This window comes from Budorcas taxicolor, unplaced genomic scaffold (assembly GCF_023091745.1).
Source record: "Budorcas taxicolor isolate Tak-1 unplaced genomic scaffold, Takin1.1 scaffold539, whole genome shotgun sequence".
Lineage (NCBI taxonomy): Eukaryota > Metazoa > Chordata > Mammalia > Artiodactyla > Bovidae > Budorcas > Budorcas taxicolor.
In genome coordinates this window covers 43,616-63,706 of record NW_026292622.1, presented here as the reverse complement: position 1 = coordinate 63,706, position 20,091 = coordinate 43,616, and the positions used below count along the sequence as shown (strand labels likewise).

Genomic DNA, 20,091 nt, shown 5'->3' with positions numbered 1-20,091 from the left:
AAGAAGACACATCTACGTGTGTAAGAAAGTCAAACGTACGCTTGACTTACATTGATTAGCTAATCGCATGGCCATCTAGCTGAAAGGGAGCCTGGAAACCGTTTGTTCAGGGTAGTCTTATGCTTAGCTAACTTGAAGAAAAAGTGCTCACAACAGTAATGAGTTTGAGCGTTTATTGTGTGCCAGCACTATGTTAAACACTGTGATATCTCCCATTTCATCCTCACCCTTCCTCATTCCCATTTTACAGAGGAAGAAAGTGAGGCCCAGTGACGTCACATGATTTGCCCAGGTTCATACAGGTGTTATTGGAGGAGTCAGAATCCAGACTCCAGCATTTGACTCCAGAATCGGCATTCTTAGCTAACTGCTTGCATCCTTTACGTAATTAATTCCCTTTTCTCCTTCCAGGTGAAGACTTCAGTGAAAACCCCTCAGACCAAAGCCAACCCTTCTGCCACCAGAGTGGCTTCAGCCAAAGCGGCAGCACCAGCTCCTGGAAAGGGGGTCCTTGCTGTCGCTCAAGCCAAAGTGGGGTCCCCAGCCAAGGCAAGTAGGACCAGAGCCGAAAGAGGTGCCGGGGTGGAGTGGAGGGGAGGACCAAGCAATGGCCCTAGCCTTGACAAGGGTCCTGCACAGGTGGGCGTGACCTCCCCAGAACCATGCCCTGGGTGGGGTTTCACCGTGCTTTCCTCTTCCTTCCTCAATACCATTCCCTCTTCCCGATTCAGGTAACCCCAGCAGCGAGAGCCCCCCAGAGCAGCGCCGTCTCTGGGAGCGGCCAGGTGTCCGTGCCGGCTGTGGGGAAAGCAGCGGCTGCAGCAGCCCAGGCCCAGCCGCGGCCTGTCGGGGGCTCACAGGAGGACTCGGAGAGCAGTGAGGAGGAGTCGGACAGTGAGGGAGAGGCACCTCCTCAGGTGAGGCCCCGGGGGCCGGAGAGCAGCCCCCGTGCTTGTCCTCTGGACCAGGAGCCGCCCACAGCGCAGCTGCATGTGCCCCAGCCATCTCCCATCCCTCCTTTCCTGATCCTGTTTCTCTCACTCCAGGCGAAGCCCTCAGGAAAGACCCCCCAGGTCAAAACTGCCTCAGCCCCCACCAAGGCGTCCCCCAAGAAAGGGGCTGCCCCGGTACCCCCTGGGAAGGCAGGACCCCCAGTCGCCCAGGCCAGGAGGCAGGAGGAGGACTCGGAGAGCAGCAGCGAGGAGGAGTCGGACAGTGACGGGGACGCGCCAGCAGCTGCACCTCCAGCCCAGGTGAGACCTTACGAGGAAGCAGCTGTGGTGCCAGGCCTCCAAGCTTCCGCCACCTACTCCCACGTCAAAACTTGGGTTCAGGGCCAGGTGAAGAAGCAAGACCAGATTTAAGCTCTGCCTCCAGGGACCTTTCCCCCAGAGGCTGTCCCCCATGTTTCCTTAGGTAAAACCTCCTGTAAACAACCCCTGCCTCGCGCCAAACCAGGGCCTCCCCAGTAAAAGGTGGCTTTGGTACTCCCATATCTGCCAAGGCCTCCACGATGCACATGGGCCCCACCCGCCCCGTGGGAGGCCAGGCCAGGTCCTCAAGGATGTCCCAGAGAACCAGGAGGGGGCTTTGATGTGGTGTAGGTACCATGAGGCCCTGGGGAGTGGGAGGAAGCCAAATCTCTCACCCTGTTGTCCTGTAGGCAATGGGGCCTGGGGCCTCCTGTTGGTATGTGTATCTCTCAGGGAGAGTTCTTCTTCTAGCTCAGTGTGAAGCCTGGGGAGTGGGGAGAGAGAAGGAATGATGACCCAACTTTTATCTGGATGATTGTTCCTCTGTCTGCTTGTAGGAGTGGCTACAACCTATAGTTCAGGGTGACAGACTCCAGGACTCACAGGGCTCAGACATGTGGTGGAAATGACTTGAGTGGTGCAGGCCTAGCGGAGGTGATAGATGGCAGCTGACATGAAGCCTTGGTGTCAGGAGAGACTGAGGGAGTGGTGGCAACAAGGGGAAACTAGAAAGATGGTCCCTCTCGGCTCCAGCCAGTTGTGACCTGATGGACATGTGTGGCTAGATCTTTCATTCCTTACGGGAAGCTGGGAATCCCTGCTCCAGGCTGAGCTCTTATCCCTCCTAGATTTGTGTTTTCTTCACAAGTAAATAAGCACCAAGAGGTGTAAGTGCTCATAGCACTCACCTCTCTGCCTTCGGTGTAGCAGATCAACTACTGAGCATGCTGTCTTGTTGACAGAGATAAAGGCATGAAAGACGTTGGCCCTGCCCTCAGGGAACTTGTAGTCTGTAGGGTGAGACAAGGTGATGGGGTTACTGGAGCATGTTCTGGTAGTGCTCCTTCTGATGGAGCTGAGAAAATGAGTGTCTGAGAGGGTGGAGGAGGTGATTGAACTGAGCTTGGCGGAAGACCTGGGGTTCGCTAGACACTAAAGTGGAGACAGGCTCCCCAGGGAGGAGATGGGAGAGTGTGGAAAGGAGGGGGGTTGTGAAGTCAGGTGGGCTCGGCAAAGGCCAGCTGTCCTGCAGGCAGCAGTCACTTTCAGTTGCTTGTTACCAATAATATCTATAGGAGCCTAAATGCCAGAGTGAGACACAAGGGTCCTAGCCATGTTTTGGACCGTGATGCTTTTTGAAAAGTTTTGATCAGGTTATTGTATCAGTCAGGACATCTTAATCTGCAAGAGAAAATAAGAGCTACTTCACAAGAGCTCAGATGGTTCTTAAGAGGGTTGGTTATCTCGGGGCATGAAGTTTCATGGTAGGGCTCCTGCGAAGGTGGTCCCTTCAGCTTAGCATCGTTGGTGACAGATTTCTTCTCTCTCCATGCCTCGTCTGCCTCATTGGAACAGCAGGGCTGCAGCATCTCCTAAAGAGAAAATCCCCCAGTTTACTTCCCCTCCACTTAGCTCCTTGACCAGATCTCACGCATGTGTTCTACCTGTCCTCGGCCATCCCCTCCCCCCGCAAAAAAAAAAAGCCGCTCACTGATGTGGGGCCTGCAGTTCCTGAGATTGGCTGGGACAAAAGGGCCACCCTCTCCAAAGCCTGTGGTGGGGGCCGCCAGAACAGAGATAGGGTTGTATTAACAAGGAAGACACGGGGACTTGGCTGTTGCAGTGTGCACTGTAGTTGACCCAGTGGAAAATTGGGAAGTACACGCCCAAATCAGGATCTTCTAGCTTTTCTTGAGAAATTGGAGGCTCCAGGGACTTCACTGGCGGTCTAGTGGCTAAGACTGCGCTCCCAGTGCTGGGGCCTGGGTTCAACCTGTGGTCAGGGAACTAGATCCCACATGCAGCAACTAAGACCTAGTATAGCCAAATAAATAATGGATTAATTCTGTGCGTGCTAAGTCGCTCAGTCGTGTCCGACTCTTTGCAACGCTATGGACTGTAGCCCCCAGGCTCCTCTGTCCATGGGATTCTCCAGGCAAGGATACCAGAGTGGGCTCCATGCCCTCCTCCAGTGGACCTTCCCGACCCAAGGATCAAACCCACGTCTCTTAAGTCTCCTGCATTGGCAGGTGGGTTCAAGAAGCTGGAGGCCCCAGCAGTGTGGGTCCTGCTTTTCTGAGTAATAAAAATTGGACCTTCACACCAATAGGGAGGTGCAGAGCTGCCCTCTGCCCTGGCCGGGCTCCTCTCCGCCACCAGCACCTTTCAGTTTAGTCCCTGCTCTAGGTCCTCCTCTGGCCTGACTGCCATCACCAGCCAGCCCCCCTTGTTTAGTCTTGGGCTGTTTAGTCAACAGCTGGTTGAACTGCTCTCAGCCGGCTCCTGCTTTTAGCTGGGGATGTGACAGCCAGATGTGAGCTGTGCTGGGGCCTCTGGCTCACCCCTGCCACCTTGTCCTGGGCGGCTGTCACCTCTCATTCAGATGCCTCGCCAGCAGCACGCTAGCCCTCGGGTTTTAGTAGTGCCTGACTCACACATCCCTTTCACGGTTGGAGTCAGCCCTGGAGGAAGGATATTCAGCGTGGAGGCCTGTGTTCCCGGTGTCTGTGGGGCATGCTGGCCACCCCGCCACACACACTGTGTGTCAAGGGGGTCATGCTGTCTTCCTGGGAGAGTGAGATCGTTGCTCGGTGTCTCAGTTGTGCTTCCTCTCAGCTAACGAACACCCCCTTGCCCACCGTGTTCTTGTCCGCTCAGAAGGAGGGTAGCTCCAAAACTGCCACAAGCAAGACCCTGGCTCCAGCATCCCTGGAGAAGAAAGCAGAGGAGTCCTCAACCAGCAGTGATGAGGACCTGCCGTCGAACCAGGTAGGCCGGCCCTGTCCCTAAGGGCACTTAGGCTAAGAGCTGGGCAGATGCGCCTGGGAGATGGCAGGAGGAAGCGGCGGTGGGGGCATGGGGAGGGCAGGTCTGTCCCACTTACAGCGCTTCCCCATTTTCTGAGCTCTTTCTTTTTTTTTTTTTTAACACTTTGATCTCCACAATAACCCTGGGAGGCAGGTAGCAGAGCCTGCCAATGGAGGGTCAGAGTTGGCTCCCACAGCCCCAAGGCGCAGGTACACAGCATGCCACCTGACAGGGAGGGCCTGTTACTGCGGGAGGCACATGCTGTGTCAGGAATCAAGGCCCAACAAGCTGGAGTGATCTCCCCAAACTCTTATGACCCATAAGAAGCCCAGGAAGAGGCAGGCACTGGCCCCTGGTTCCATGTGTACGCCACTTCCTGTTGGGATTCTGTCAGAGCCCCGCGGGCCTGGTCCCAGACCTCGCTCAGGGAGCTACGGCCCGTCTCCACACGCTGCCAGCCATCCTCCCCTGGCTCCACCCCTGAGGGCGGAACCAAGCCCCGCATCTCCCCAGCTCCAGAGGCTCGCTTTCGTTCACCTGGCAGGAGTCTGAGTTTCTGTGTGAGCCCCAGGACTTTCCCACAGCCGGCATTGCCCTCTGTCCTCCCCTAGCCCCAAGGTACTAGAAGCTTCTGCCAGGCCCTTCAGAGATGCCGGAGTTCCAACCATCAGATGAGTGGGGTCTCCCTATCCAGCTCCCCTTAAATATCATATCATACACTGATTAGTCCATCAGTAGGGCCAGGTGTCATGCACACCCATGGTATTGGGGTGCTCACTGTCTTTCTCTCCTTTAATAGCCTAGATTAGAAGAGTAACTGTGAACAACTCCATCTACCGTTGGCCACTTCCTGAGTGCCAAGGACTATGCTAGTCCCCATGTTTTCCAGCCCTATGAGGAAAGGTGCTTCTTTTATTACCATTTTGAGGAGGAAGGAATAAGTCCGGAGAAGTTGGACAAGATGCCTGGCGTCACATGGCTGTCATAAGGGACAGACCTGGTGTCAGAACCCAGGCTGTCCATACTCTGCTCGCTCCCTGGCCCTGCCCTGACACTCCCCTCCCTGTGGCAGGAAGACAGCTGGGCTTGGGCCCTGCCCTTCTGGGCTCTCCGTGGAGCCTTTTGGAGCCTGCCTCCTCTGTGCAGGATCTAAACAGCTGGGAAGGAGGGGGCCGCTTCTCCCTTCTCTGCGGGGGCGGACTAACACAATTAAAATGAACATCATGCTTAAACTGAACCATTTAATTGGTACGTTAGTCCTCAAGGTTTTGGAGTCCCTGTTAGAAAAGAAAAAGGAAAAAAAATCAGCACTTTGAGCATTCCCCAGAAGGATTCAGGGAAGCCGGCACAGCCCAGGGGAGCTGCAGCCTCCTCCCAACTTTGGGGTATTTTAGCTCCTTAATCCCCAGCTCTCTAATTATGATTATTATTGTTATTATGCATTTATCAAGCACTTCTCTACTGATGAGTTTCACTGTTTTTATTCTTAGCCCATCACTGAGAGTAAGGGATTGATACCAGGGTGGTGGGCAGAGCCCCAGGCTGGGAGGCAGAGAGGGGCTGTGGGTCCATTCCCAGGTCCCCTCACTGTGCCTCAGTCTCCCCCGCTGCAGGAGTTGGGCTTACCTCTCAAAGACAGATCAGGGGATGGTCCCTGCGTGGCTTAGCCCTGTTGTGTAGGCATTAATCCCAGGCCAGAGTCTGTGCCAGGGCCTAGGGTAGGTACCAAATTTTAACAGACAAGGCCTTACCTTAGAGTTCCAGGTTGAGTTGAAAAGAAAGAAGAGGCCTCTAAGAAGCTGAAATTAAGGTGTTAAAGATCTAAAGTCTAGCATGGCTGGTCCTCGGAGTCCCTGTCTGGTGCTTGGAGGACCAGCTTCCAGCCCTGGCTCTGACACCAGTTTGCTGGTTACCCTGGGTGAGACTCCCTGAAGGCTGGTGAACCATGGAGGCTCTGGGCCACATGCCCAGGAGTGGGATTTTTCAGCTCCCTCAGGTGTGGGCCTAGGATGTGCTACCAGCTCCAGACAGTTCTGGGAGAGGCCTCAGAGAAGTGCTGCCATCCAGAGCTCGGGTCCCCTCGTGTTTGTGTCCCTTGTCCCCGGAGTCAGCAGTCTAGGCCAATCCATTCCCCCACCCCCCGCCCGACTGCCATGACCCAAATGATGGCACTCTTGTGATGCACTCAGCTGTGACTTCCAGAAGGCCACGGGGTTTGGTCCTACAGGCACTGACCCCTGCAATAGAAAGAGATCCTGTGTGTTCCCTCTGGGCCCTCACTGCCCAGCACCTACAGGGGCAGAGTGGAGGTCCAGCCAGGTGTTGAGGCTGCTTCCGCTTCCAGTGAGTCTTTCCTGACCCACCCCAGAAAGAAGGTCCTTGTCACCCCATGTGTATCGTGCTTTGTGGTTTCCAAAGCAGACCAGAAGCTCTTTGGTGAGAGAGCCCAGACTGGGTTACTAAGAGCCCTTCCAGAAGGTGGGAGAGTGAGGCTCACGAATCTCAGGGGCTGGGCCACACGACGAGGTTGTGGCAGAGGTGGGGTCAGAAGTGTGTCCCATGTACCCCACCTTTGAACCTTCCTCTCCCATCCAGGGCTCCGTGGGCCCCGGCCCCCCCCGCCCTGCCCCACCCCAGCTCAGAGGCAGGGCGGGCAGCGTGGGCAGGTAGAGCAGGGCGGAGGCTTCTGCTGCGGAGCTGCTTTTAATATCCCAGACGCTATTGTTTGCCTCAGTGGGTTCGCTGCCTCTCTTCGTCCCCGACAATCTGTTCCTCTGTCTTCTCACATATATATAGATCCCCCCTCCCTCAACTGAAAGCCTTCTCCCACTTCCATCCTTCTCTCTTTCATCATGTGGGAAGGAAGTCTCTGGAAGTGGCAGATCAGAGCGGCTGTGGGGGAGGCTGTTTGGCAGGGGTAGGCAGGGCCCGGGCCCGGCAGAGCTTCCCCCTCGGGCGGGCCCCTTTCTGCTTTCCATTTCATGTTGCCTTTCCCGCAGCACCCTGGAGGACACGGAGTCAGGCCCAGTGGGGTAGGCAGAGACCTGGGTTCCAGACCATGGCCATGGGCAGCTCCCTTCTGCTCTCCTGCTGCCCTCCGTCTCCCTGTGGGGTCAGGGGGTGGGGGCAGAACTCAGACCAGGTCAGCTCTCTGGGGACTGGAACGTAGGCTCCCCGGGTGTCCTTCTAGGCGGTGGGCATGTTCACTGGAGCTGTGGTTCCCAGACATCTGCCAAGAGTCCACAAGGAGTGTTACTTTTTTCTCTTTTTTTTTCGGTGTCTTACTGGAAAATGCAGAGCATGCCCCAAGCTAGAACAGTGTAGAGTCGCCAGTCACCATCCCAGCTTTGGTAGTTCTGGACTTGTGACCAGTCTTGGTACATCCTACATCTTCACTCTCTTCCCCAACACCACTGTTTTTTTTTTTTTTTTTTTTAAGCACAATCACTGAAAAATTGGCCCACCTAGTCAGCGTCCCCATTTCCCCAGTTGCCTTATGACGTTTTCTGTATCTAGTCAAACAGGAATCTAGGTAAGGGCCACCAGCTGCATTGGGTCCCTTTGGTCTTAGTTGGTTTTCCCTGAGCAGTTTACTTGTTGAAGGTCCTGGGCCCATGTAGTTTGGGCCACCTTCCTGTGTCCTGGCAGGAGGCAGCATCAGAGTCCTGGGCATGGGGGCAACTAGACTGTGAGCAGCCCCCTAGCGACCCGTCAGGCAGCTGGCGGGGCGTTGCTCAGAGCGCCCTGCACAGCGGGTGTGTGTCTCTGAAGTCAGCGAGGGGAAGGAGGCTGACCTCCACATTCTGGGCCTAACTTGGCTTCAGTTAGGCTGTGTGACCTTGGGCAACTCTCCCTCCCCTCAGGACTTGTGGTTTTCCCATCTATATGATGGAGCTGATACTGTTGATCTCAGGGGTTCCTCTGAGGGTCGGGTGGGCTCCTGTGAGCTCTGAGGAGCTGTGCAGTGTCTTGGCGGGTGCCTGGGCTGGGAGTGAGCTGGCAGAGCCTTGGGAGCTCTCTGGAACCCTTGCATTGTAGCACCCTCCCCTACCCACCTTCCCTTTCCCCTGGCCAAGCTGTTAATCACTGGGGGGGTGTGTTTTGTTTTTGTTTTTCAAGGTGATTAAAACCCCTCTGATTTTTGTCGACCCTAATCGTAGTCCAGCTAGCCCAGCTGCTACCCCCACCCAAGCGCAGGCTACAGGCACCCCAAGGAAGGCTCAGGCCTTGGAGAGCACAGCCAGGAGCTCCTCTGAGAGCGAGGACGAGGACGTGATCCCCGCTACACAGTGCCCAACTCCTGGTGAGCACGGGCCACCCTGCAGGGCTGACTCCCTGGCTGCAGCTGCCAGACGTGTGCACACACACATCCGTTGAGGTGCCAAAGGGAGAAGACACTGGCTGAGTCCCAGCAAGTAGTTGGTCTGGAGGGGCTTAGGGCAAGGTTTTGACCCTATGTTGGCTCATCCCCATGAGGATCTGGCTTGAGCAATAACTGTGCCAGGGCCTCTCTGTGCGGGTTCCAAAAGGTAGAACCCAGACTAGAGACTCGAAGCTGCATTGACCAGGTTTGTAGTTCAGGAGGAGCCTTGTAACAGCTGGCTGACTAAACTTGGAGAGGGCTGCAGGGTAGTGAGCCTCTCATTCCTGGTGGCATGTGAAGGAGATCAAATAATCCCTAAACAGAGAGGTGTAGGGAGGAATTCCTGGAGACAGGACCAGATCTGGATTTTCTTTTGACTTTTGACAATCTGTGATTCTGACAGTGATAGCAAGAAAATGGGTAATTATTATCATTGTTGTTACCAGAACACTTTTTGATGATATTAATACCTGATCTTGGCGGGTTTATTAAGAAATGCAGATTAGCACAAAAGAAAAAGCATCACTTGTAATCCCACTGTCCAGAATAATCACTGTTAACATTTTACAGACATTAACTTTACAAAAACCAAAGGTACAGTGTGTATTTTTAGTGAGACCATACTGTACATATGCTCAGTAATCTTGACGTGTTGTGACGTTCCATAGTCACAGCGTGATCCCCACTGGCTACAGAGTGGTCACCTGGGAATCCTGCAGTTTTTTCAGCCAGTGTTGAGTTGGAGGAAGCTAAGGGTTTTATTTGGGGTGCTGGGCTGTTACAAACAGTGCTGCAGTGAACACATGTGATTGAGCCTCTGCACATGACCACGGCTTTTCTAAGAGAGAGGGTTTTAAATGCGCAGAGTCGTGTTTGGCTCCAGTGCTCTGCCTGTCATTCAGGAGGAGCAGCTTAGCCAGCAAGGGGGACTGCAGGTGGGGAGGGGCTGAGGAAGAGGCCTGGGGTGTTGCCCACAGCTGCCGTCTCATCTCCTTATAAAACATGGAGACAGAGGCCGCTCCTGCCTGGAAGGCTTGGGAGGGGGTTTAAGGGGCTTCTACCACATGGGCCCTGGGCACTGCACAAGGTTCCCAGGATGGGCTGATAGAGCGGGTTTTGCTGCTTGGGGGAGGCCACAGGGCTTCTGTGCCCTGACATACCCCCTCCCCCTCCATCTCAGCCACTAGGACCAGCGTGGTGACTGTGCCCACAGCACCTCCAAAGGCGGCCCTCAGAGCCAGTGTGGTGGGGGCTCCCAGCAGTGAGGACACAAGTCAGGGGTCTGAAGGCAAGAAGCAGGAGGCCTCAGCCACTCAGGTACCTGGTGGGCAAGGGGGCGCTGCCGGGCCAGTGGGCTGAGGGGCCCCTCCTCAACACCACTTCCCCTCAGGGTTGCTGGGTGGCACTGTAGTTGCTCTTACCCACCCTGTGGAAGCCAGGGCCTTTCCTGGCCTGGCCATAGCCCTGATCCGTGCCCCCGAAGGTCAGGAAGCATCCTCTGGCATGTGGCCCGCTGGGCAGAACCAGCACAACTCCAGCAGCTTCTCCAATACCAGGCTTTTGATTTGATTTCTCTCTCATGTTTGCCGTGAACAAAAGTTGCCCTTTGTTAATGTTCATCATAGTGACCAGTAACGTTCTTCCTAGCCTTCACTATTTTCAGTGCATTTTTATTTCTTTGGTCCTTGCTGGAACCTAAAAGCCAAGCAGGGAAGAGTTAATGGCTCATTGTTCAAAGGATGGAGCTGAGCACCACGCCCTCAGCAAGAGGGTCAAGACGCATCCAGGATCAGGCAGGGCTCCTAGATCCTAGTTCATTGTTTCTGGGGCCCATTGCTCGTGGGGCCATAGCCGTTTGTTTTTCCAAGCCCTTGCACCCCACCCCTCTTTTCCTGAGATGGCAGGAGCGAGAGCTGGATAGGCCAAAGCAGGACTTGGGCACCTCCACTCACTGGGGCTCATCACGACCTCTAACCCAAAAAGAGCTTCCTGGGAGCTTGTTTGCTGAGTGGGTGGCTGGGTTGTGGTCACTGCGCCCACCAATCTGCATCCATTTGGCCTTTCAGCCAGCAGATGGTGCTGAGCATCTGTCCATCCTGGGAACTGGGGGTACAGCAGGAAGAAGACAGGGAGGGGCCCTGCCCTCATGGAATTCCCAAGGCGGGGGACAGCCATTAAGCAAGGAGACCAAGAGTTAAAGTACTCACCAACTGGTGGGTGCTTTGAAGGGAGCAGTATCGATGTAAGCGAGAAACAGTGGGATGACTTGCCTTAGAAAGGATAGGCCGGGGTGGCCTCTCAGAGGAGGCGATGCTGGGGCTGGAGAAGCAGCCAGGCCTGGGCAAGCTGAGGAGCCCTCCAGGCAGGGAGACCCAGGCACAGAAGCCTCTGGGGGAGCACTTGGGGCTATGAGAGCTGGGAGAAGGTGGGGGAGCAGGGGCAGAGGGGCCAGGCTTCATGGCCCATGGTGAGGGCTGAAGGAGGCCTGGGGGTTTTGGCGAGGGATCACACCCAGTCCTCGTTCCGTTCTCTCCTTGGCTGCTGGCAGATGTGGGAAACAGAAGCAGCCCCAGGGAGCCTGTTGAGGAGTCTGCTGCAGCCGCTGGTCTAGAGGCTCGGACTCAGTGGTGGGGCCTCAGGGGGCCTGAGCCCCACCCCTTCCCTGGGCTGGGAGCTGTCTGTGGATCCTCTGATAAGGATACTATTAGCTTATTTTCTGTCCAGTCAGTGGCAGTACCCCTTCGACCACCCCTCAGCCCTCCACTCCACCTCCAGGTTCCTCTGGCAGCTACAGGTCCCCTCCCACTCCAGCCAGGCAGGATGTGACCAGGGTGTGGCCTAGATGGCATGCCAAGAACCTGGGAGCCCCAGGCCAGGCTCTCACCCACTCATGCAGTCTTAGGCTGAGGCCAGCCCCTGGGTCTTGAGTCTGGGCCCATCCTCTTTCTGGGGGCCCTGGGCAGGGTCCTGTCTCCATGGAGCCAGGCTGGCTCCTCACCTTTGCCTTTCACAGGTGACCAAGAGGAACCTCCCGCTGACGCAGGCTGCCCTGAAGGTTCTTGCCCAGAAAGCCAGTGAGGCCCAGCCTCCTGCTGCCAAGACCCCGTCTTCAAGTGGGGTGAGCTGGGGAGTTGGGGGCCAGGCCTCACCCCGGAGGGGATAGTGTTCAGAGGCACAGGAGGTAGAAGGCAGGGTGCAGGCAGGGGCCCAAGTCCCAGCGCTGGCATTTAGCTACCCTGTGACCTCGGCATGCTCATTTACCTTCCCAGGCTTCTACTGTGCATGTCCCCCCACCAAAACTTTCTTTTTGAGGAATCTTAGTTCCTCAACCAGGGATTGAACCCAGGCCCTCAGCAGTGAAATCCTGGAGTCCTAATCACTGCCAGGGAGTCTCCAACTGCCCATCCTAGAGAGTGGTGGGAGAATTAAATGGGGCCTGTTTGCGAAGCCTCTAGTGGTGCCTGGCCCTTCCCTGAGGTATTCAGTAAGCACCAGATCTTATTTTTCCTTTCCATTCTCTCTCCTTTCCCCAAATCAGACTGACAGTGCTGTGGGAACACTCTCCACGGCGAGTCCCCAGAGCACCCCTACCCAGGTCAGAATGGCCAACAGGCTCAGAAAGCCTGAGGTTCCTGCAGCTCAGCGGGCCACAGCTACTCCCTCGGGGCACCCCACATCCAAGGCCCCTGCAACCTCAGATGACAGCAACAGCGGCTCTTCGGGAAGCGAGGACGAAGCCAAGGGGTCCCAGGCGGCCCCGTCAGCCCACAGGCCAGGTGAGGCTCCTGGGAGGGAAATGCTGGAGGGCCTGGTGGAGCCCTGGGCTCAGATCTCTGCTCTGTAGCTGCCCATGTTCTATGACTTTGACCTAGGCATCTCATGCAGGACCTCAGTTTACCCAGCTATACAATCCCATGACCAAATTGGTCCACATGACATGAACAACCTTTTTACTTGACTGTTTGGCCATGCCCAACCTTTTGGGATCAGGCTTCCCTAACTGATCCCCAGATTCCCAGGACCACACCTCTCTTGGGGATTAGAAGGTTTGGGCATGCAGGTGTCTCACTGGAAATGCTGCGAATAGCAATAGATCATGGAAGGGATCAATGAGGGGCAATGATGCCTTAGATCAGAGGGTGAGGCACGTAAACAGGGACAGGCCACCTCAGGGCCCTCCTGCTCCCAGAGCACTCTGGCCTGTCCAGCGGGCAGAAGAAACCTGGGGTTCCCAACAGTTACCTGTGCTTCTCCCGTAGGCTCAGCCCCTTCCAGGAGGGAGACCTTGGTGGAAGAGACCACAACAGAGTCCAGTGACGACGAGGTGGTGGCACCTTCCCAGGTAACTGCAAGGGAAGGGGCTGGCGGTCTCAGGAGCCTTGAGGTAGGAGCCCCAGGCCAGGCTCTCACCCACCATGCAGTTGTAGGCTGAGGCCATGCCCTGGGTCATGGGTCTGGGACCAAGCCCGTCCTCTTTCCAGGGGCCCTGGGCAGGGTCCTGTCTGCACAGCTCCTCTCCTGAGGTCCCACTTCAGCATAAAGCTGTGAGAAGCAGACTCTTGGAGTCTATAGAAAGGGTTTACCTTGATTTTAGGTGATTTCCGGATAAAAACATTCTCTAACAGATAACAGATGGGATTTCTTTTAAGGTTATCATCTTTATGTGGCAAGTGCTAGTGCTTTTCCGTTTGCATTATTAATAAGTTTCCTTTTTAAATGAGGCTGTTTAAAATACGTATTCATTATAGTAGTGCAGGAGGTGCGCACACAGGGCTGATGTGCCCGCCGCCCAGCTGGCCTGAGGGTCCCGGGGCTGATCCCCTCCAGTGGGCCATGCACTGCTGGGCTTCTTCACACTGGGCTTCTTCAGTCTCTCCTCTCAGGTTTTGTGACTCCTGGGCTGACTCCAGCTGGTTCCAAGACTTCAAAGGCCACTCCCAAACCAGACACCAGCCCCTCTGTTTCCTCTACTCCGGCCACCAGAGATGCCCCAGAAGGCAGTCAGGAAGTGGAGCCCCAGCAAGCAGCAGGCACCATGTCCCCTAAAACAGGTGAGTCAAGGGCTGCAGGAAGGACACAGCAGGATGTGGAAGAACAAGGCAAGGAGCCCCTTTGCCTCCCTCAGGAGCAGTCCCACCAACATGGTCCTGTCTGCCAGCAGGGCCTCCCCAAGTGAGGTCTGGTACCGCTACATCAGGCCTGGAGGTGCTCGTCAAAAGTGCAGGGGCCTGTGCCCTAGAGTCTGGCTCCTGTAGTCTAGAGCCGACCGGAGGTCGGGTTATCCAGCCCTGAGGGATGCTGGTGCACCCTGTAGGCTGCTCCCTACCTTAGAGGAAGTGCACCTGGACTTTCAGGGTAGGCCTTGGCGCTCTCTAGCTGTTCCTGTTGACTTTTCTTCCTAACAAGTGGGCTCCTGGTACAGGGTGTAGGAACCTGGGATAGCTCAGACAGAAGATGGGGTCACGTTTGAAGAAGTCTTCTGCACATGGTGAAGACCCCGGGCAAAGGACTGACATGCTCTGAAGCCTCAGACAAGCCCATGGCGACTCTGGACCTCGGTGCCTTAACCGTACAGGGCAGGGGTTGGTGGGTCCATTGGTGGCACATACAGAACATGGCACATGTGGAGAAAGCCACGTGGTATTTGGAGGGCAGACTCGAGTGCTCAGGTCACCTGGCCTAGGGTGTCAGCCACAGCTGACTGTGCCAGCACTCTGGGACCGGTGTCTCAGAGGGTCTGCCTGGGCCAGCTCTCAAGGTTCCCTGGTCTTGGCATTCTAAGGGGTGTGGTAGACAGGAGGCAGAGAAGTGGGTTGCTGAGGCACCCTGTGCTCTCCTTGGCTCCCTTCTCTAGCTGACTCCTGTTTTTGCCACGAAGCACCAGAGGACTGAAGGGGGCCTCCCTCTGCCCTGGGAGCCCCCTCTGCCTACCTCCTCAGCCCCTGGGGCTCTGGAGCCAGAGCTGCTGCAGGTCCCACTGCACTCTGAAGGGAACAGCTTTATTCTCCCCGCATGGAGCCAGGGCCAAGCTCCCAGCACCTCCCAGAGCCCAGGGTGTCGCCACTCTTGTGCTGTGAGACCCCAAAGGGACCTGCGAAGCTGGGGCAGTGCCGGGACATATGCTCAGCTCCCAGTCCTGGGGCCTCTAGCTGCAGCTTGCCCAGTGCTGGGTCAGCAAGAGGAGTCATTGCTCATTTTCTTCCCCAGTGTTCTTCTCTTTGTGAGAGGCGGGTGTGACAAGGAGACATTTTAGAGGGGGCTGTGGAAGGTTTTTTTCACACGTGTAGTCAGCACACAATTATCAAAGGAGAGCAGAGGCGTGGAAAATTCTAAACAAAGGCTGCAGCAGAAGTCGCTCTGGCAGGCAGTAAACCTGCTTAGTCAGCTGCCGTGTGCGTATTCCCTGCACCCCCCACCCCCAGGCCAAGCCACCTGGACCCCTGACCACAGAGGGCTGCAGGCCCCCAGCGTACAAGTGGGCATAGGTTGGATGGCCACATGACCTTGGCTTTTATTTAAATGCATCTGTGGTTTAGAACAGTGAGGGGATTTCTTGTTCATCCAATGCCTCATTTTATAAACAGTTTGGTTTTCAGACCCAGGGCCCAGGCATCCTGTCTTCCTGCCCTGGGCTCCTGACTGGAAGGTGCCGTCTATCCTGTCCCATAGATTCTTTGATTTGATGGCGGATTACAAGCCCTTTTGGAGAAGGAAATAGCAACCCACTCCAGTATTCTTGCCTGGAGAACTCCATGGACAGAGAAGCCTGGTGGGCTACAGTCCATGGGGTCTCAAAGAGTTGGACACAACTTAGCAACTAATACTACAAGCCCTTTGATTAACATGCTGGAGTTAATTTCCATCCCCAGCCTGAACTTGAGTTTTCAGCGTGAGGAGACATGAAAAGAGCTCCAAGTTAGAAGCAGGAGGAGAGGTGTGGGCAGGAGACCCAGCGGGTTCCCATGGTCCCATCTGTACTGCATCAGAGAAGGTCAGGTCTATGCTGGACCCCTTTGGCTTTCATGCCACCGGAGGTCTAGTCCCCAATTCTCTCAGGTCCATAACCCCAGGTCCTCTCTCCATAGGCAGAAAAGAGGCTGGTGCCACACCTCAGAAGCCCGGGAAGGGGCCTGGGAGTACCCCGGCCTCCATGCTGGCGCTGCAGAGCAACATCACCCAGCGCCTCCTGAGCGAGCCCTGGCCCCTGAGCGAGGCGCAGGTGCAGGCCTCGGTGGCAAAAGTGCTCACAGAGCTGCTGGAGCAGGAGAGGAAGAAGGCCGTGGAGACCGCCAAGGAAGGCAACCGGAAGGGCCGCCTGGGCCATAAGCGGAAGCTGTCCGAAGACCAGACAGCCCCCAAGGCCCCCAAGAGCAAGAAAAAGAAGCAGCTGGCAGCTGCAGATGGTGGGGAGCATGTGGTCTCCTCAGAAAAGGCCCCCAGGACTGTCAAAGGGAAATCCAAGAAGGACAGAGCAAGTGGTGACGTCAAGGAGAAGAAGGAGAAGGAGTCTCCCGGCTCTCAGGGGGCCAAGGAGAAGCCAGTAGGGGAGCTGGGGACTCCGAAGGGTGACGGGGGAGACCACGGCAACCTTAAGATCAAGAAAGAGAAGAAGAAATCTGACAAGAGTAAGTGCCTGCTGCAGCCCAGAGCACACTTCCCAGTCCTGCTGAGGGCTGCAGTCACCACTCGGGCGGTGGCCCTCAGCCAGCACAGAGAGGGCTGAGAATGTCTTGCCCGTCTTGGGAGCAGGATGGGCAAAGCCGGAACCAGGTCCTGGAGCAGTGGAGCCACCACCACCAGGACGGCGCTCACAGCTCCAGGGCGTGTTCCGCTCGCAAAGCCCTGCCCTCCCCCACGGCGGCCACAGCCACGTGCACTGGCAGCCGAGGCTCCTGGGGTCCAGGCTCCTGGATAGCAGCCGCCCCTTGCTGCATTCTGTGCTGGAGTCCTCGTGCAGCCGGGCCACGTTTAACCCCCACCCCAGCCCTGTCTGATGGGTGGTCACTCATTCCATTTTACAGGTTGAAAGTGTCTTTTTAAAATCAGTGTGTAGAAATTTTACAAAGTGAGTTAAAATGGTAACAGTCCAGGGCTTCCATGGTGCCAGAAATCATAAGACTTGTGCTTCGATAGCTCCCCAGGGTGTGGGGCATGGAGAGGAGAGAGCTGTTCTAGGGCCCCCGAAGACCTGCCCTGTCTGCCCACTTTGACCCCAACCCTTAAGATTAACATCTCTTGTTTAGCAATTTTACTTTCTTCCCTTAGAAAAAAAAGACAAGGAAAAAAAGGAAAAGAAGAAGAAAACAAAAAAGGCCTCAACCAAAGACCCTGGCTCACCATCACAGAAGAAAAAGAAGAGAAAGGTAGAGTGAGTCCCAAGGAGTCTTGGGCTAGAAAAGGGGACCCAGACCCAGTCCCCAGGTGAATGTGATCCGCCCCAGCCTCCGGATGTCAGGGTAGGGGGTAGGGTAAGCCAGAGCCAGTCCCTGTGTCCCTACCATTCTCAGGGTCCCGAACAGGAGCTTGTGTATTGTGAAACACTAGAGAAGAGCTAGGAGGTGGGGGCCACCCTGAGGGGCCCAAGGTCTGTGCATGTGGGAGCTGTGGAGCTGCCCTGTCTTGCCTGTGAGGTAGGAGGCTGTTATGACAAGTGAAAAAAAGAGAAGCCCCCCTGGGGCCGGGAGACCAGCTAGGCTGTTGCAGGTTTCTGGGTGAGAGAAAAGGTTCCCTTGGATGTGTGTGCCCCAGCTGGCGGGGTATCCCCACGGCAGAAACACGGCCTGCCTCGTGCATGTCAAGGGCTGACCGCCTGACCCGGGGCCCTCAGCTCCTCATACCCAGATGCAGTTCTCAGCAGGGCCACAGCCGCGGTCAGAAAATCAGAGCGTCTGCTGCTGCAGAGTCCTGGGCTCCATCCTCCAGGGCTTGGGGGGCACCCTCCGTACCCTCAGGATTTGTGTGTCCCCAGTATCTGTTCTGGGGGAGCCACAGAGCCTCGGGAGGGAACTGTCATAGCCCCTCCTGGTGGGGGTGGCGTGGGTGGGGAGACACTTGAGGTCCAACAGCATCTCCTGCTTCTCTCTTCACAGAAGAAGACGGCAGAGCAGACTGTCTGAGGGACGCCGGGTGGCAGGTACACTCCCGGCCTGGGGACCCCTGCTGACCCTTTGCTCACTGGGGAGGGCAGGTGGTCAGCTCCAGCACCCACTGTGGTCCTCAGGAGCGAGACTGGGCCTCGGGGGTGGGCCTGAGGGGAAGGGGTTTTGGAGAAAGAGGGTTCAGTTCCTCAAGGGCAGTGGGTGATGCCGGGAATCAGAGCTGCAGAGTCAGAAAGATCCAGGAGAGTCCAGACAGTGACCACCACTGAGTTGCTCAGGTCGGGGGAGGTGGGGGTTGCTGGGATGTGGTAGCGGAGGGGCACACTGGCATGCTTCCTCCTTGTACATGAGGGTAAGGCTTGAGGTTGGGGACAGCTCAGTCTCTCTTTCGCCACTGTCACTCCTTTTCTTTCTAATTTTGTAATTCGAGGGCCTTTCCTCGAATGGGAAGGAACATGTTTTACTCAAAACAAGCCATTCTGATGGCTCTGTGCTTCCCAGGTGGTGGTGAAGGGGTGGAGTGCTCCGCCTAGCTGAGCGAGCCCCAGCCTGCTGTAAACAGGGTGATACAGGCCTGGGCAGGTGGTGAGGCTTCAATGAAGCTAAGCTCTGAAGCCCTCGTCCCAGTTCCTGGGACACAGTCAGCACCACCAGGTGTCCACCGTGGTTAGTTAATGCTCCTATGCTGCATGGGGAGAGCTTTTGATTTGATTTTGTTCTCCTTGGTGGAGAAAAAGTTGGGGAAGTCTTATATCTCCTTCTCCCAGGGATTTCTTAGCCAAGTGGTGGCCAGCCCCACGCTTCTTCCCTCTGCCCAGCGAGGGTGGGAATTGAATTTTTAACTTCCCCTCCCTCCCCAGAAGATGATGGCCAGCTGCGATGTCCATGCCGGCCAAACCAGCGAGCCCTGAAGAGAGGCTGGTCTGAGGAGGAAGAAGCCTGCCTGGCTCCATGACGTCTGCTCACTGAATTCTCTCCAACGCAGGATGCCTCGGACGGATGGACATGTACAGTATATATATATTTTTTTAAGTGACCTGCCCCTCCCTTCTCAGCTCCAACATGCCTAGAGGCCTCAAGACGTTCTGCCTCTGCTCTGTAGACCCAGTGAGGCTCAGTCTGTGGCTCCTTCGGGCCCTGGTCTCTGACTGATGCTGAGGCTTTGTCCTCCTTTTGTCAGTTTTTCCCTGTTTTGTTTGTATGGGTTTTTTTTTTTGTAAGAACTCAGAAAATAAAAGACTTGAAGGAAAGGTGCAAGTTCCCAGTGCTTCTGGGCAAACGTTCTACAATTGATTGATTCTTGGAAGGGAGAGTCTGACTGACACTGGGAGATGAACAGACCTCATCTGCTCAGGATTTATTCTTGACGGTGTATCAAGCCTCTGGGATACTGTGCTGAGTGACACCCTGTCTGCCAAAGGAGGAGACTCAGTGAAGGGCCCTGATGGAGTATGGAAGGCTATCTAAGCTAAGGGGGAGCTTGGGCACGGTCAGGCTAGGTTACAAAGGTTCTGCTATGATGAAGGCAAAAAGTGGAGGCACTCAAAAGATGTGTCAGGGTGACATCCACAGGAGTTTGTGATGGCGGTGATGGTGGGGAGCCCACTTCCCTGGTCCCAGAGCAGTGTGAAGCATCTCTGGTCATGAAGGTCCAAGGCTTTTAGCCTTCTGCTGGAGACAGTGAGCGTCCATGCAGAAACAGCACTAAGCCTGGGGGTTCTGGGAGAGTCAGGGTGACAGCCAACTGTACCCTTAACTGGGGGCCCCTGGGCAAGGACCCCCTCCCAGGTCACCTCTCTTCCTCTAAGTGTGTTGGCTAGAACAGAGGCTGCAGAGCATTTTCCTGTTGGGTTCCTTTGACCCCTAGCAAGTCTTCAGACTTAGAAATGGAGAGATATTAATAAACTTTGTCATTTAGGGCTCCTCTTGGAAAGTCCAGAAATGTGACCACAGGGGCCTGTGCTCCTCCTGGCAACAAGCGGCTGGGGCTGCACAGCGGCCACCCCTTAAGTAGGACATTGGCCCCCAGTTCCACAGCCCCCACTCCCTGGTGGTCTCAACACAAGGGCCTGCGTTGTTGCCATCTGTCATTACACTTGTACTGTTCTTAGTATAGAAATGAAAACGGGGACAGGAGAAGCTGGACCCAGAAGAGCTGGTGCTTAAAGAATTATGGGCAAGAGCCTGTTTCTTCTTCTTGGAAGTAAAGTATTCCTGTGTGTGAAACATGGAGAAGTGGTCTGTGTCCAAACACTGCAGCCCCCCAGCCCGGCATCTGTGTGTGGGCTCCCCAGGCTGTGACCTCCCTCCTCGACCACAGGGTTCAAGGTCTTCGGTTCACCCCCTTGGG

General features: G+C 55.7%; 1 protein-coding gene across 1 annotated transcript; it reads left to right on the top strand.

The window, feature by feature from the left end:
* Nucleotides 1-411: 411 nt before the first annotated feature.
* LOC128071417 (treacle protein-like) lies at nt 412-18,991 on the top strand (the record flags this gene model as incomplete). Its single annotated transcript, XM_052664289.1, has 14 exons — nt 412-549; nt 732-917; nt 1,047-1,253; nt 4,131-4,241; nt 8,400-8,583; nt 9,824-9,960; nt 11,657-11,761; nt 12,182-12,419; nt 12,903-12,985; nt 13,514-13,694; nt 15,729-16,268; nt 16,909-17,006; nt 17,733-17,776; nt 18,602-18,991. Coding segments are annotated over 13 exons (2,235 nt in total), but the record flags the coding sequence as incomplete, so codon positions are not given.
* Between the last annotated feature and the right edge of the window lie 1,100 nt (nt 18,992-20,091).